At 37.6% G+C, this 16,783-nt stretch overlaps 1 protein-coding gene across 7 annotated transcripts in view; it reads right to left on the bottom strand.

The window, feature by feature from the left end:
* The window catches only part of Mxi1 (MAX interactor 1, dimerization protein), an 89,865-nt gene that overhangs the window by 34,913 nt on the left and 38,169 nt on the right, over window positions 1-16,783 (bottom strand). For all 7 annotated transcript variants that reach the window (XM_003475190.5, XM_013158415.3, XM_013158414.3 and 4 more), the window contains exon 3: window positions 12,762-12,791. In XM_003475190.5, coding sequence (XP_003475238.1) covers window positions 12,762-12,791 — 30 coding nt within the window. The remainder of the gene's footprint in view (window positions 1-12,761; window positions 12,792-16,783) is intronic.

Raw genomic sequence — 16,783 nt, 5'->3', positions numbered from 1 at the left:
GCATATAACACAGTCTTCAGATTTTGAGAACTATACTACATGATTTCCTAAAATCCCTTTCAAGCTGTATGATCTACAGAAAAGAATGGGCAGATTTACATGTTGACTTTTTAAAATCTTTTGTTTCCCAAATACGACTAACAATAAATTCAACATGATCATTTTGTCCTGAATCTTTCTGCCTTCCCCAGCTACAACAAGTAGATCAGTTTAACATCTATCTTTTTGTGTTAGTTTCACTTTTTTTTTTTTAAAGACAGGATCTTGCTAAGTAGTGCAGGCTAGATCTGTAGCCCTCAAACTTGCAGCAATTCTCCTGCCTCAGTCTCCCAGTACTGGGATTACAGGAGTGTGCCACCACATCCAGCTCTTTATTTTTTGAGGGAGGCAGTAAAAGAAAACAGGGTCTCACAATGTAGCCCAGGCTGGTCCAGATACTCCTGTCCTAGCTTCTGAGATTACAGGCAGATGCCACCCAATTGACAACATGTATCTTTTTTGACACACACCTTTTTCCCCATACATCTGCATATACATAAGGTATACACAGAAATCTATGATTAAAAAAAAGAAATCTATGATTTTGCTTTATGTTTAAATATAAATAAGATTATAACATTATTAATACTGTAACTTTTTTTTTGCATAGTCTGCCTTGGAAATCTCTCCACATATACATACAACATGGGTCTACATCATTCTTTTTACCTGATGCAAAGTATGGCTGTATCATTTATTTGATCATTCCCCTACTGATAAAAATTTGTATTACTTCTAGTTGATGGTTAATACAAACACTTTAGTCATCTTGCTTATGCTTTTCTGTGCTAAGTAGAAAGTCAAAAGGTGGCAGGAGTAAAACAATGAACTGAGCTAAAAATATGGAGGTAGAAAATACAGAAAAAAAAAAAAGAGAAGCAGCTCAAACCAAGTATCCATATTTTCAAAATAAGAAAAAATAGTCAAAATAGTATACTATAAATACTTTCAGACTTACAGATGGGATGTATGGAACCTAATGCTGGATTGAAAAACTATACTGAAGAGTAACAGGTAGGATTTTGGGTACGTCTCAGTTACCTTTCTCACTGCTGAGACACATGCCCGACACCCGAAATTAAAGGCACAAAGGTTTCTTTGGCTCACAGTTTACAGAGATTTCACTTCTTAATGGGCTGGCTCCGAGCAGGTTGGCAAGGCAGAGGGGCATAGCAGAGGGGAAACAGTTCATGGTGGAGCAGAAACAGCAAGACAGAAAGCAGCAAGCAACAGAGACCCTCTTTCTGCCCTTTTATCTTTTTTAGGGGGTACTGGGGATCAAACTCAGGACCATGCCCTTGCCAGGCAGGCTCTTACACTGCTGAGCTAAATCCCCAGCCTTGCCCCTTTCTTCTTATCTGAGCTGCAGCACTCACTCCAAGGTGAGGCGGCCTTAATCCTAGCACTGCACCACACATCAATCCCAGCGTCACATCTTTAATCCCAGCAGCACACACGCTGGATTCAGCCAGCTCTGAAAAGCTCCACTCTGAGCATAGGTGCCACTGGGGGAGGCATCTAAATACTGGCCATAACAGTGTTCCTGAAATCCCACCATTTTCTTAGGACTAGAATTTTTTTTCTTGGCATAGTGCTGGGGGTCAAACCCAAGACTTCTGTCATACTAGGCAAATGCTCTATCTATAGAAGAAATCTTAAAGAGTAATCAATTTTAGCACCTAATTTTAGAGAAACTAAAGCCCTATCTGTAAACTAGAATGTGATTTTGACGCCCAGGCTTTGTACTTTCTGTCCTATATTCACTTGGAAAAGTTGAGAAAGGAAAATCTCAACAGTTACTATGGTAAGTGTGATAGAAAATGAGTAAAAATGGCCAATCCAAATGCAGGTTATGATTAAAGACAGCATCACTCTCTAGTGGACCTGATCTGCACAGTTCTGGTTTCCAACAACCCTCAGCAACTAAAAGAACAGCAAAACAAAAACAATAAAGTGTGGCAGTGTCCCAGTACAAAATATTATTCTCCTTCCTACCACAGCTAAGACACACCAAACAATCTGAATCGCTTCTTTCTGTTATTGTGTCTTTAAGATGAGATCTTACTTTGTTGCCTTGGTTGGGCTCAAACTAATGATTCTCCTGCTTTAGTCTCCCAAGTAGCTAGGATTACAGGCCTAAACCCAGCTTGAATCTCTGTTTTTGAAAGGCAAATGAAAAACGCTGACGCAGTCTTTAATATGAAAAGATTTCTTACTGAGTTATCTCTTGGTAACACTACTAACATTTTTATCAGAATAGCAATTTCTTTACATGAAAATACTAGCAGTATTTGAATCTTGGTTATTAAACTTGCAATATTATTCAAAGTATACTGCATTAATTCCTTTATCATATGTAGTAAAAGAATTTAGCAAAATGGCATATTGCATCAGTCAAATTTTGCTGTATAATCATTATGAGCATCATTACTAACAGTTATAGGCAGTTTTACACATCAAACATATCCCTAAAGCTGCATATAAACTATTTTATATGGTATCATAGGAAAACATATTATGCTTTTTAAAATTACATATTCACAGAAAATTTTTTAAAAAGTTATTACAGCTTCACTAAGATCTCTGCAATCATCTAATAGAAGTCTGCACCTTTGCTATAATATTATCCCATCAGTTATTCAACATCTGACTTACTTGTTCATTTCCAGAAATAACTTCAAAACCAGAGTTTCAAGTTACAATATTTCTGGATTAATTTTTTTTAAAAAGATCTCATGAGTCACAAAATTCATTTAAACTTTAGGAACTCATGAGTCACAAAATTCATTTAAACTTTAGGAACTGGGTAGGTGAAGACCCAAGAACACATGGTTTCTAGAAAGCAGTCCTGGTCTTGGTCGGCCCATCACCTTTCAGGGTATAGAGACAGGCTAGGAAGTAGAAAGTTTAGTCTTAATGAGCTGTTTCTGACAAACGGCAACATAGAAACTGTGGCTCTACCTAGACACAACTGTGATGACCTTACTGTGTAGAATGCCGTGTAGACATGCAATTTTATCCAGGTACCACCTCTCTATTACCCATAAATTTTATCTCCAAAACTCACCCATTATTTCATCGGTCTCTCATAACATTCAACTCTAACAGGTGTATATCCCTGTACTGACAGCTATTTTCAGTTTACAGTTTACAGCATTCTTATCTTTATAAAAATACTGCATACAAAATAAATCAATTGTATGTTTCTGTAACAAATGCTGTTCTCCATACTGTTTGATAATGTCAATTTATGTACTTAATTCTACAGATTTGTAAGAAATTTCTGCAAATGGTGGTGTGTGCCTGTAATCCCAGACATTAGAAAGACTAAGGAAGGACTCTGAGGCCAGCCTGGGCAACTCATCAAAACTTGCCTCAAAATCGAAAAGGGAAAAGTAGGACATAACTCAGAACTCACTTTTCTAGTAATAAAAAGGGCAGGGGAGGGATTAAGAAGGAATAAAAGAAGGAAAGGAGAAGAAATATAAAAAAAGAAATTTCTGTCACTGGGATATAACCCAGTGACAGAGCACTTGTCTAGCATGTACAAGGCCCTGATTTCAATCTCCAGCATCCAACCTGCAAAAATCGCAGTAAATAAGTTCCCTACTTCCCAAGAATTGTAGTATTTTGAGGCTTTTGTTTGTTAAGACAGGGTCTCACTATATGTTTAGGCTTACCTTGAACTCTATGTAGCCTATGCTACTCCTGAATTCACAGCAATCCTACCTCAGCTTCCCAAGTGCTGGGATTACAGGCGTGCACTCCCACATCCATCAAGGAATGTGACTTTTTTTACTGTTCCATAGTTACCCTCTATTCAATCTGTGCACCACAATTAGACTTCTCCTGTCTAAAAAAGTAGAAAAACTATAAATTATCTTCTTTGGAATTTTTTATATAACCGCAATACTTTTTTCTGTTTGTCATTTTACATTAGATTTTATTGGTGCATTTTAGATATACAAAACAATCACATTCATCATAGAGAGGCTGTACCTGTACAAGATATAACTTGCTTTTTCCCCACTCCCCTATCCTCCTTCCAATCCCTTCCCTCCCTCCCCATTTACAAAGCTTTGTTTCCATGTTTTCCTTCTTTTCTTGTTTTGTTAAAATTTTCTTTTCTTTTCCCTTCTTTTCCCCTCCCCTCTTTCGTTTGGAACTTTTGTATGAATTCAAAATAGGTGAATCAGACTAAAAGAGAAGTATCCATCAGATTTGCATACTCAGGAAACTGAAAGCAACAGAAAATGGGGGTTCTCTTTCCTCTACAACTGTACATCTTAATTTTGTTATTGAGGCGTTAATAATAAAATTATATTTTTTCACCTGTTAAGTGAAATTTACATATATGTATACACAAATACCTATACTCACATTTAACACAGCCCAAACTTTCCCCCACAAATACCCATACCTTATTGCACTACATGGATACTGCAAACTTACCTGTGGTTAATTACATGTCTTAATTATAAAGTGTTGACATTTGTGCAGTGCCATTAGCCAATGAGGACATCACAGTTTTTACATGCCAACCACAAGGTCACTGGGCTTTCAGGACTTTCTCACTGATTACAGGTATGATGAGTTCTTCATACATGGTAGATACGACACTCATCAGATTAGTTTACAAATATTTTCTCCATTCTTTTGTTTTTTCACCTTCTTTTTTAATACTAGGCACTGAACCTAGAGCGTCCACATTGAGCGACATCCCTTTTCATTTATCTATCGATCATTCATGAGTCAGGGTTGCGCCAAGGTGTTCAGCTGCCTGGGCTGTGCTGGAACTTGCCATACTCTTGCTTCAAGTCTCCCAGAGTTCTGGAATTATAGGTGGTACCACCAGGCTCTGTGCATTTTTACTTTCTTGATGGTGCCTCTGAAGCACAAACGTTTTTAATTTCGATAGTCTACTGTATCTATTTTTTCATTTGTATGCTGCACTTTTGCTATTGTACCATGAAGAAACTACTGTCTACCTCAAGGTCACAAAAATTTATTCTTACATTTTCTTTTAAGAATTTTACAACATTAGCTCTCAAATCCAGCCCTCTGATCTATTTTGGATTAGTTGCTGTGTATCATGTGAGGTGCGGAATCTACCTTCATTATTTTGTATGCATCAACACTATTTGTTAAACCAACATTTACCTATGAAAAGAAATCTTGTCTTGGGATCTTTGTGAAAAATTAGCTGACCAGAAATGTGACAGATTACTTCGGAACTCTGATCATAATATGTAAGAAATTATCTCTACACTCTCAATTCTATTCCAGTCGTCTAAGTCTACTCTTAGGCTTGGACTTCACAGCCTTGATTATAGTGGCTATATAGTAAGTTTTGAAAACAAGAACTATGTATCTTCTAATTTTGTTCAAGATTAACTACAGACTATGTTGGACACCTTGCCTACATATGTTTCCATTTAACCTTTGGATCAGTTTTTTAATTTCTGGGGTGGGGGAGAAGAAAGCTGGAACTCTGACAGGGCTTGTGCTGACTCTGTAGGTCAATCTGAAGAACACTGCCTTTTTAACAGCGTTGTCTTCCAACCCATGAACGGTGAATGTCTTTCCATTTCTAGATTTCTTTAAATTCTTTCAGCCAATTTTCATGTTGATTAAATTTATTCCTAGGAATTTTATTCCTTTGGATGCTACTGGAAATGAAACCCTTCTTAAATTCATTTTTCAGTTGTTCACTGCTGGTATACAGATGCATAAGAGATTTTTGCATATCAATCTTGTACTCTGAAACTGCTAAATGCTTATGAGCTCCAGTAGTTTTTCATTTTTTTTGGAATTTTCTATATATACGATGATATCTGCAAACAGAAATGTGTTCTTCTTTTTAATCAAGATGTCTTTCATTTATTTGTTTGTCTTACCTAACTGCCCTAAGTAGAATCTCTAGTACAATGTTGAATATAAATCATGAAAGCAAATGTCTTGTATTCCTAATCTTGGGAAAGCATTTAGGTTTTACCAATGCATATGATCTTAGCTATGGGTTTTTTTTAAGCCGTGGATTTTTAATAAGTGCTTTTTATCAGATTGATGAGCATTTTATAAGGCATTTTCATATTCAAACACACTAATAGCCTTTTGTATCTTAGTGATAAACCAGGGCTAAAAAACCTTCAAACTAAACTTTCCAGAATTACAGCACTCAACAAAAAAGTGGGCCCCATTAAGCTAGGTAGGCTAGTTTAATTTCAAACCTACAATAAAGGTTTGGTTTCCCTAGCCCATAAACATATCGTTAGCAAACACTATTTAAGCACTATTAGTTTTAATGAACAGTCTGCCAAACCAATCTTGTTTTCCTCCCTCTTAACAAGTGTACATTTTTTCCAATTTGCACATAAAAATGTGTTCTTTTCAAACAAATGTCATCATACATATAGCACATAAAATATACAGCTAAAGTAAATTAAGATATGCTTCTTCTGACAAGGAATCTTAAAGTACACCAAAACAATCACTGTCAAAATACCCATGTCAAATGTGGTCATTTTCAGCAGTCTAGGGGAAAAACAGTACATTACTTTTCATGTACAAACAATCAGGATTTTTTTAAAAAAAGCATTAAAAACTCTTAACACATCAGGCCAGGGGTTTAGTTCAGTAGGCATAAGCGCCTGCCTGGCAAGCTCGAGGTCAATGAGGTTGATTCCTGGTTACCCACCACCCCAAATCTAGTAAAAACAAAATTCTACCACAAAAAATAAAATCAGTACTAGACTTGAAATATACATACAAATGTTTTCTTGTAAAAATACTATTTTCAAACCATGGGATGAAAAAGGAATAGTAACTTCATAGAAACATAAACTACATTAAGTTAGCTGTTACCCTTTATAAAATCACCTGTCTTCATCTTAGGGTACTGCACGATGCCCAGTGAGCTAAGAGTCAATAAGCCTCTAATCATTAAGTATATGACTCTCTTATCATCATCAGAATCAAGTCTCTCATGACAAAAATCCTTTAAAAGATGTTCCCAATCAAGTCTTCTCATGTAATTTATTTACATATTAAGAATTCATTAAATTTCCCATTTTCCACCTATGAAATTATTTTTCTTGCTAAGCTCTCAAGCATTTCTATATCCTTGTCACTTTTCACTTAATTACAGTAGTTAATATATTTTGTTGACAGTTCCCTCTTTGTAATGCTGAGGTAAAATTCAGGGCTTTGCATGCTGGACCAGTGCTCTGCCTGAACCACAGCCCTGCCCGGACTGGGTTTTATCCCGTAGCACCTCGCCTTCTTCCACTCAGTGAGTACTTGCTGAATAGTCAACTGTGTACTAAGAGTAAATAAAGTCTCTGCCTTCTGAAGTTGGACTTGACTGGAAGAAGTCAATATGAATAAGCGGTTCTAGGTGACAGGAGAGGCAATGGAACAGAGAACGGTTAGGGGAACTGAGAACTAAACAGTGATGAAGAACTAGAGCTGAGTCTTTCAAGCAGAAGAAACACCACTTGAAAAAGCCCCCAAGCAGAAATGAACATCGTGTGCTTGGGGAAAGAGAAAGGAAGCAGTGCTGCCGGATGTGGTGGTGCAGGCCTGTAATCTTAGCACTCGGCAGGCTGAGGCAGCAGCATCTCTGTGAGTTCAAGGTCACCCCAACTACAAGCGAGACTCTGTCCAAAAAAATATAAAACTAAAGAACAAAGCAAGCAGCATCAACTGGACACAGAGAACAGGCGTAAAGCAGTAAACTACGTAGTCCACAGATTTTATCTAACAGTAAGGGGCGTTAGCAAAAGGATTGTCAACAGAGACAATGATGCGATCTGATATATTCTCTGAGAAAAGTCGCCCTTCTTGCTATGTGAAGAGTGAAATGGAGAGGAGGTATGAACAACAGCAACTCACAGAAAACAGGGTATTCTCCTTCACTGCTGCCACGTCCTCTTTCTCTGGTCCCAATTCTGTCATCTGAGTGTCAATTCTTGGGTCTCAACAGCTCCAAACTGGTCCCTGCTACAGATCGACAGTCTCTCCTACTGCTTTGATTGTACCTATTTCTTTGAACAAAAGCTTCAAATACTGCCCACAAAATAAAATCCAAATTTCCTGACACACTGTAACATTCTACAATCTAATCCCAAACTACCTTTGCACCCTCACCTCTGACTAACTGATAAGATTCTGCTATTCTATTTGAAGTAGTCTACTCACTTGTTCTGGAACCCAACTTAGGATGCCAGCCTTCCTACCTCCATCACTGTTCACACAGACCTTTTTCCTTATAGAGTTATCCAACACCATTGTATAATGAGGAAACATGGAAGTATTCCATAAATGCTAATTTTCATCATTCCTTCAAAGGTCTGTGAAAGTTCCTATAAATGGAGACCTAATACCATCTGTTGGACACTCATTAATCTCTCTTCTACCACAGTCATTCGGCTCTGCCTAGGAGGCATTACTTGTCCAGAGTTCTCACTCGGCCCGTCTAGCTTTGCTAAAGTTGTAACAAGCATAAAAGCCTTTTATCCCAATAGAACAGCAGTTACTGAGGTTGAACAGCCTTCCCTGCAGTCGGCACTGAGGTTCTTGACCATTAAAGTCCTGTTAAAGTTGCTGCTCTGTCCAAAACATCATCAGTAATTTGAATTAAGATAATGGGAAAGCAATTAAGCAGTCTAAACTCTGTTGAACAGTTTCTTCTCCAGCAAAAGACCTGACACATAAGATAAGCCAACAAACAAAGTAATTTCTTAATTCTTCCTTTTCAAAGACTCAATACATTTACCATGAGAATTTTCATGAAGATTCCTGAAGAATGTAGAAAGAAAAGTATTCTGCTTCCTTTCCACTTCTATATCTTGGCCTTACTACGACCTGTTACACGTCTAGGGAAACACACCTAGAACACAGGTAACAAATGCTCTGAATATTCCCACTAGATTAAGCATGATCGATACGGTTTTAGGTAGAAAGCAGCTCCCAGGACCTATGCAAGAAAGAATGTAAATTTCTATATTAATTGAGAAATTGCCTAAAACTCCTTAAAGAACTATAGAGATAATTGTGAGTTACTCTTGGCACCTCAGACCCAAAATATCCATCATTAGCTGTTCTGAGATTCAGGAGTACGCACTTCCAAGCCTGTTACCTACCTTCTCCTCTAGGCTGAAACTCAGGCCTTTGACAATCTTGGGACATTACATCAAGTGAACCATCAGCAATTACTCTGCCCATAATTTAAAATCACCTTCTCCAAATCTCATTGCATCTGCCTCAGTAAAAACAAACACAAACTCAGACTCAGCGTTTTGTAAGTGCAAGACTTAGAATCAAGCTAAAGAGAAAAACAAAAAAAATTCTGACACTGAACATATTACAAGGTGGCAAAACTTCAAGAATATGAATTACTTCAGGAATATCTTTTCAGAATGAAAAGCTATCTCTCTCAAGTAAGTTACTTTCTACATACGAGCTCTTGCTAAAAGATGACAGGCAAAACCAAAGTTCTATTCGTTTTGAAGGATGCCAAAGCTCAGTTAGCTATTTTCTTTAACATATTAAATAAAAATGGTGCCTTGGTAAAAAGAACGATTTAACAGAACTGGGTAGGGGCCAAAAACTCTAACAACATAGGGTGAAACTGTTGAAATACTCCCGTGCTGCACCCCTGCTGACCACCTCACTACAGTTTCAGGCTTCCTGTATCTTGCTAGTTCACAGCTGGTATCTTTTCAAAAGGAGGGTATGGGGTTATTGAATCTGATTTTCCTTTTGATACTCTTAACACATACTATTGAATTACACAGTTTTATTTATAGTGATAAAAACCCCTTTGAAAAACAAACATCTTGGAAAGATGAATCCTGTATCATCTTTTAGTCACACCTCAGGGAAGAGAGGGAAAAAGAAGAAGAAAAAAGAAGGAAACAGGAAAGAAATAACTTGAGAAATAAAGACATGAATGTCTACTAGGCCTTCTATTAGCCCTTGTTGGGTTATTAGGATAAGAGAACAATGCGTCTAGTGAGGTTGCACAGGGGGAAAAAGTCTCAGACCTAAATAACAGGAACAAAAACACACTCACTAGAGATAACATGCAGCCCAGCTAACAAAAACTTTGCATGTGAAATCAGGCATGGTGTTACACAACTGTAATTCCAGATACTCAGGAGGCTGAAGCAGGAAGAATGCAAGTTCAAGGCCAGCCTCAGGAACTAAGCAAGACCCTATCTCAAAAAACAAATAAATACAGCCAGGGAAGTAGCTAATTGGTAGAGCACTTACTTGGGTTCAATCCCCGGTACCAAAAAGCAAACAATAAAACCCATGCTGGTTATACCTGTGCCACAGGCACAAGATTAGACAAGTTACAGGGCATAACAAAGTAATGTTGTAAGTGATATACTATCATCCTTGAGGTCTTTTAATAAAGTCAACAGTAAGTTAGAAATGGTATCTGGAATTCATTAAAATTTACTCACATATTTTAACTGCTCCTTTCAGATAATTACAAGAGTCTCTTTATTCAAGTGCTAAACAAAAGTCTTTGCCAGGTTTCTGATTGGGGTTCATCAAGAGTCACATCCCAATGGGTGAGGTAATTAGAAAAGCCACATGGTTATTATTATTTAACTCATGTGGCCCAAAATATATTCCACACTCTAATTTAAAGTTCAACATTAGATTTCATCTTTAGAATCCTTAGAGCTATCTCCCCCGCCCCCTTTGGCCACATTTTACTTGCTAGATACTTTCTTTAAACCATTCATCTTTTCAGTACACTAGAAATATAAGGCAAAAAGAAGTTCTTTAAAATGAAGGACCTCAGAGCTGGGTATAGCTCAGCAGCACAGTGCCTGTCTGGCAAGCGCAGGGTGCTAAATTCAATCCCTGGTCCCAGGGAGGGGGAAAAAAATGGAAGCTCTCTTACCAAACTGATTGGCCACTAACAAAATGTCTTTAACTGCCATTAACAAAGTATCTTTTCAGAATGAAAAGCTATTTCTCTCAAGTAAGTTACTTTCTACATAGGAGCTCTTGCTAAAAGGAAGATGACAGGCAAAACCAAAGTTCTATTCGTTTTGTTCAGTCCCCTAAAACATTTGAGTTTCAGTTTTATTTTTATTATTAAAGCCATCATTTACTGTATATAGATCAACTTGAGACACTGAAGATACAAACCGAATAAAACAGAATCTTTGCCTTTCAGGCAGTCATACTCACTTAGTAGAAGTGACAAACATAAACAAATAATTTCAAATGCTCCTAATCAGTTTCACGATAGGAAGTATGAACAAAATTTTGAGCAGCTGGGCATGGTGTGCACACTTGTAATCCCAGAACTTGGGGGTCTGGGGCAGGAGGATCACTGAGAGTTTGGGGTCAGCCTAGGCTATAAACTGAGTTCAAGGTCAGCCTGGACTGCATAGTGAGGCCCTGTCTCAAAAAAGACCAAAACAAAGCAAAGCAAAACAAAACAAAAACAAGAAAAAAAAATGAGTAAAATGCTAAAAAGCCATGAAATATACCTGAAATATACACTGTGCTTTTTCAAGAGGACTTAAAATTTTATCAGCAATGGGGCGTATTGGTCAATCTGTAAGATCTCATACTAAAAAAAAAAGAGAGGAAAAGATGTAGCACACATGAGGCCCTGACTTCAATTCCAGTACTACCAAAAGTAAGCAGTAGCTTGACATAAAGTCGTATTTTGTCAAAAATGGCCACTGTGGATCAGTCAGTTATTAACCTCTACATCAAAAGGAAAATACCCTACAGTTTTGTGTTTCGCCTCATCTCTTTAACCACCCCCCCATCATCTGTATTACTGCGACAGCTTTTAGGGCTTCACGCCTCTGATATCCCTCTCCCAACCAACTTCACTCTACAACCAAAGTGATCTTTCCAAAACATAAATCTGATCATGTAACAACCCATCTTAAAACCAGTACCTGCGATCTACCACTGTCAGGAAAAGCCAACTCTTCAGCATAGCTAATACCTGGCTCACTTCTACTATCATCTTTTACCCCCACATGGAACCTCGAATGTTTTACTCAGTCTACAGTGCACACTCACCATTCTCAGCAGAGCTTTCCAAGGCTCTGCAAAGGTGAGTCAAATGACCTTCTAAAATGACCTTCAGGACCCTGCAGTACCCTGTTTCTCCAAAACCAAGCTTAGGAGATGAAACAGCATGCTGATTACCGGTCTCTCTTCCCCATGAAGCCTTGAGTTCCTTAAGGACAGAAACTATCTTAAGTGTTCTAATACCTTCTAGGAACGCATTCTGCCTGTCAAGCAATAACTCTGGTTCATAGGTGATAAGTATCTGTGGAATGCCTGAATAAATGAATGAACGAACAAACCGCAAGGAAGATTCACTGTGCTCCAATTTATCATGTTTATGAACTGTTCCAGAAACCTAATCTTTTAGCAAGATCACATTTAAGCCATGAGCCTAAATATCATGATTAACCTGTTCTGAAACACACAAATACAGATAGCTACTCCATGAAAATCAAAATTCAGAAGAGCTTAAAAATGTTTACTTCTAGTTTAGGTCATATAAGTTTACTTATTGCAAAAAATACATAAATATCAGAATCATGGGCTACATATTGAAAAATAAAATTACAACCATCTATGTACTGTAACATTACAGGTCAAATGCGAGTTTGCTTTTTAAACATATGTTAAAAATAAAAAGATGCACTTCATCACTGACTCACCGATTCTTTTCCAGCTCATTGTGTGTAGATCTAAAAAAAAAAAAAAAACAAAAAAAAGAGCATTAGTCAACTTGTTAATAAAGCTAAAGAGAGGAGGATTTAGTTACTAATGTACCAAATCAGTAAATTTTTTTTTAAAATTTTATTTAAGGAGAAAAAGAAAAAAAAGCAGAGAAAGGGTACAAGTTATACAGAATTTCGGAAAAATAATAAACAGTAGGAAATCACTAGTTAATGGATTACATATTGTCATCTTAGAAATATTTGTTCAAGTTACAAAATTAAAGCTTATATAGTGGACATTCAAACAGTGAGACCAAACAGTTCTGTTCAATGATCCAACAAAACTCAGTAATATCACTGTCTATCTTATACACTTAAATATACATGCAGTTATATCGTTTAGAGCACTTTCTTTTCCTCTCTTTTGTACAATGACTATTACACATTTTGGGTTTTATTGCTCCCACAGTTCTTACTACTTTTTTTTGGAAGAGAGTAAAACCAAATGTGACATAACAGAACAGAGTCGGTCAAATCAAAAGGGTGGACATAATAGATAATGTAAAAACATAATACAAGGTGATCAACAATGGTTACCATAATGCCTCCCGCTATCTCTAATAAAATTGCCTATATCATCAGTTATAATAAAATTGAACAAAACAGTAAAGAATGAAACCAACAAAACCAAAAAATTGGAGACATTACAGGTCTTCAAAAGTAGATTAACAGTCAACCAGAATGGGCGTCATAATGAATCCCACTATCTTTACAGCTGTTGCCTATACTTTCGAACCTGGTACTATCAAGCAAAACAGAATAGAGGAACATCAGTCAAAACAAGATGGTGAGAGCAATACAGGGCTTCAAATCAAGTTAATGGTAAATCAAAGTGGGTTACTATAATATATCCTGCTATTTTTTTAATTTATTTTTCCCTTAATTAAAAGGACAAAAATAAAAAAGTAAATAATAAAATGGAGATTGAGATAAAAGAGGGCATAACAACAAAACAGCGCAGAAAAAAACATAACCATTTAAGCAAAATAGTGTTTTAGCACAAGATAATCCCGACATAAAAGTAGTTACCATATTGTCTCTTTCCTTGAAATCTTTGAGTATAACTTTGTATATTGTAGCATCAAATATATCAAAACAATGTAAAACCATTCAAGAGAATGACAGGGTATTTAGAATCAACTATCAGAAAATGAACAATGGTTTCTGTATAATCTCCTTGTCTATAAAAGTTTTTGTTTATACTACCACCTAGAATAAAATCCAATAAGATACAACATGCTAAGACCAATGGAGACAGAAGAGCAAAAGCTTGACGAGACTTCAAAACAAGATGATACTAAATCAGCATTACCTATTATGACGACATTTTCTCCAAAATAGCTGTTCCTATCATCCAGTCTTCTCTGCCTCATTTCTGTTGAGCTCTTTTTCTGTCATTAGTTGTCAGTTTGTCTTCACTTTGTTTTCTGCTCCATTCATTGTGGCCTCTCTGCCCCTATTTCTGGATTCTTCGTATTTTTCTTTTTTAGAATATCTTGCAGTATTCTCTGTAGAGTTGAATTGGTGGTTGCATATTCCCCTAGTTCCTCTTTATCCTGGAAGCACCTTGTTTTTCCATCAATTTCCAGGGATAGTTGCGCAGGATATTTCAGCCTTGGCTGGAGGTTATTATCTTTCAAAGCTTGAATTGTTCCCCCCCTCTTCATGATTTGATAGTTTGTGCCGAGAAGTCTGCTGTAATTCTGGTGGGTGTTCCCTTGTAAGTGATCTGTTTCTTGTCTCTGATGGCTTTTAATATTCTGTTCTTATATTGAATTTCTGGTATTTTGATTATTATATGCCTGGGTGTAGCTCTGTTTGGATTGTAGGTGGCTGGGGTCCTGAATGCTTCATACATCTGAGTATCTTTACCTTTTGCTAAATTAGGAAAATTCTCCTGGATTATTTCTGCAAGTAGCTTTTGTAGTTCATTTGTTTGTGTCCCTACTTCTTCTTTTATGTTCTTAATTCTTGAGTTATAGATCCTCTTATCATCTTCTAGTCTTTGTATTATTGCTGTTTGTTTCTTTGTTATTTTTAAGCAGTTTTTCATTTCATGCTCCCATATTAAAAATCTGGCCTCCAGTTCAGATAATCTATCCTTAGTTTCTTTCAAGCTGTTATGCCAGTTTTCGATAGAGTTTTTAGTTTCCTGGTAATCTCTTTGAACCTGCTTCACGTATTCTATGCTTTCTCTATTTTCTCCATCAAACAATTCTCCCCTCTTTTTCTGTTCTTCCGTTCCACCATCTGTTTTTTCTTGGGTGGTACTTAGCATTTCTCTAACTATTCTGCTTATTTCTAGCTTCAGGTCATTAATAACTTCATTCCTGAACTCGTCTATGAGGCTCTGGAGTCTATTGGTGCAGTGTCCACTATTGCCTGTTTCTCAGGATTGGGGGCTGAGGGGCCTTTCTTGTCGCTCCCTCTTCCCATATTCTTTGTTCCTTATATATGCAAGCATATATAGGAGGCCCAGCTTCCTTCCCTGTTGGCCACAGTCTGATTGAATTGCGCCAGCTAGGTGTTCCTGCCCACCACGGTGCACCAGGGAGTTACGGACCAGGCAGCCTATGCGGGGCCTGCCCCTCCAGGTCTCCTTCAGGCGCTGGGACCTGGGCTGTGCTAGCCTATCGGGTCTCAGCCAGCAGCGTCACATAGGCTATGCACTGCTCACCAGTCCCGCTTGAGAGGGCGATATGTGACTGAAGTCACTACAGCGCCCTGTTCCAGCAAGTCTGCCCGGTCCCAGAATGTCCTCTGTTGGAGCCTCCTAGATCGTGGAAGAGTCCCAGTTTCTCTGACTCACCGCAGGTCGATGCACGGTTCCCTGCCCGTCCTGCTCTCAACTCCGTTCACTGATTCCCTTCTCAGAGCTTTCGAGCGTTTGTCTCCCTGCTGAGCTGATTCAGAGGTAGCCGCGGCAGCAGGAAACCCAAATCTCGGTTTCCAATGGCGCGGGCTCCAGCTTCCACGCTGAGGCTTTATCTGTTCCTGTTATAGCACCAGGATTGCATTCCCAGTTGGTTTTTCTCAGCCCAGTTTGTTCTTGGGTCAGCAGGGCATATCTCTCCTCTCTTGCTTAGGATTCCTCACTCCCACCATTTCCTGGATTTTAAGCTGGGTCTTTCAGAGAGCCTCCGTAGCTGCTGCTATCTGTCCGCCATGTTCTCCCGGAAGTCCAAATCAGTAAATTTAACAAAGTGATGTGCAGTGAAACTTCTACAATCATACTCATCAAAGGAAACAGTTGATGTTAAGATTTCATTTAGATGCAGTTTTTCAGTTTATTCTGAAATTGGAGCTATTCTAATAAAAGTTTCAATATTCTGAAAATGGAGATATTCTAATAAAATTAATACTACTACATGCTCTCTGATCATACTTGCTGATTTGTAAACATTCATATTTATTTATTTATTTTGGTACTGGAGATCAAACTCATGACCTCACACTTGCCAGGCAGGTGCTTATGCCACTGAGTTAAATCCTCAGCCTATAACATTCATATTTTAAATAAAACACAATTCCATTTTTATTATCTCCATATGAAATAATATTACCTAGCACATAAACTGTAACAGGTTCACCTTCCTGCTAAGCAGGCAGAGTCAAGCCTTTCCCTGCCTTTTCTGTAAAACATAAATGGAAAGAACTATACACGGAAGAAAACATTAATATAAAGAAAAGAAGATATATATTAATAACTCAAGAAACATTTTTTTAAAACTGGAAAGATACAACTCAAAATGCTAGCAGTGGCTGTTTTCCTTCAGTGACCTGTTTTGTTTCTCAGCATCTGTCATCATGATACCACCTATTGCACAACCATAGTGTCTGCTGAACAGTGTGCTAAGTAGTTAACACAACGTTATTTTATTTTCTCCCTAAGACAACTCTTGTGTGACAACTGAAATACTGAGGCTCAGAGAGGTCAAGAGACACATCTGCATGGTTTA

This window comes from Cavia porcellus, unplaced genomic scaffold, assembly GCF_034190915.1.
Source record: "Cavia porcellus strain 051 isolate PalLab524CR breed Dunkin Hartley unplaced genomic scaffold, mCavPor4.1 scaffold_2, whole genome shotgun sequence".
Taxonomy (NCBI): Eukaryota; Metazoa; Chordata; class Mammalia; order Rodentia; family Caviidae; genus Cavia; species Cavia porcellus.
Note: the sequence above shows the minus strand (reverse complement) of the source record. Positions and strands in the feature narration are given on the sequence as shown.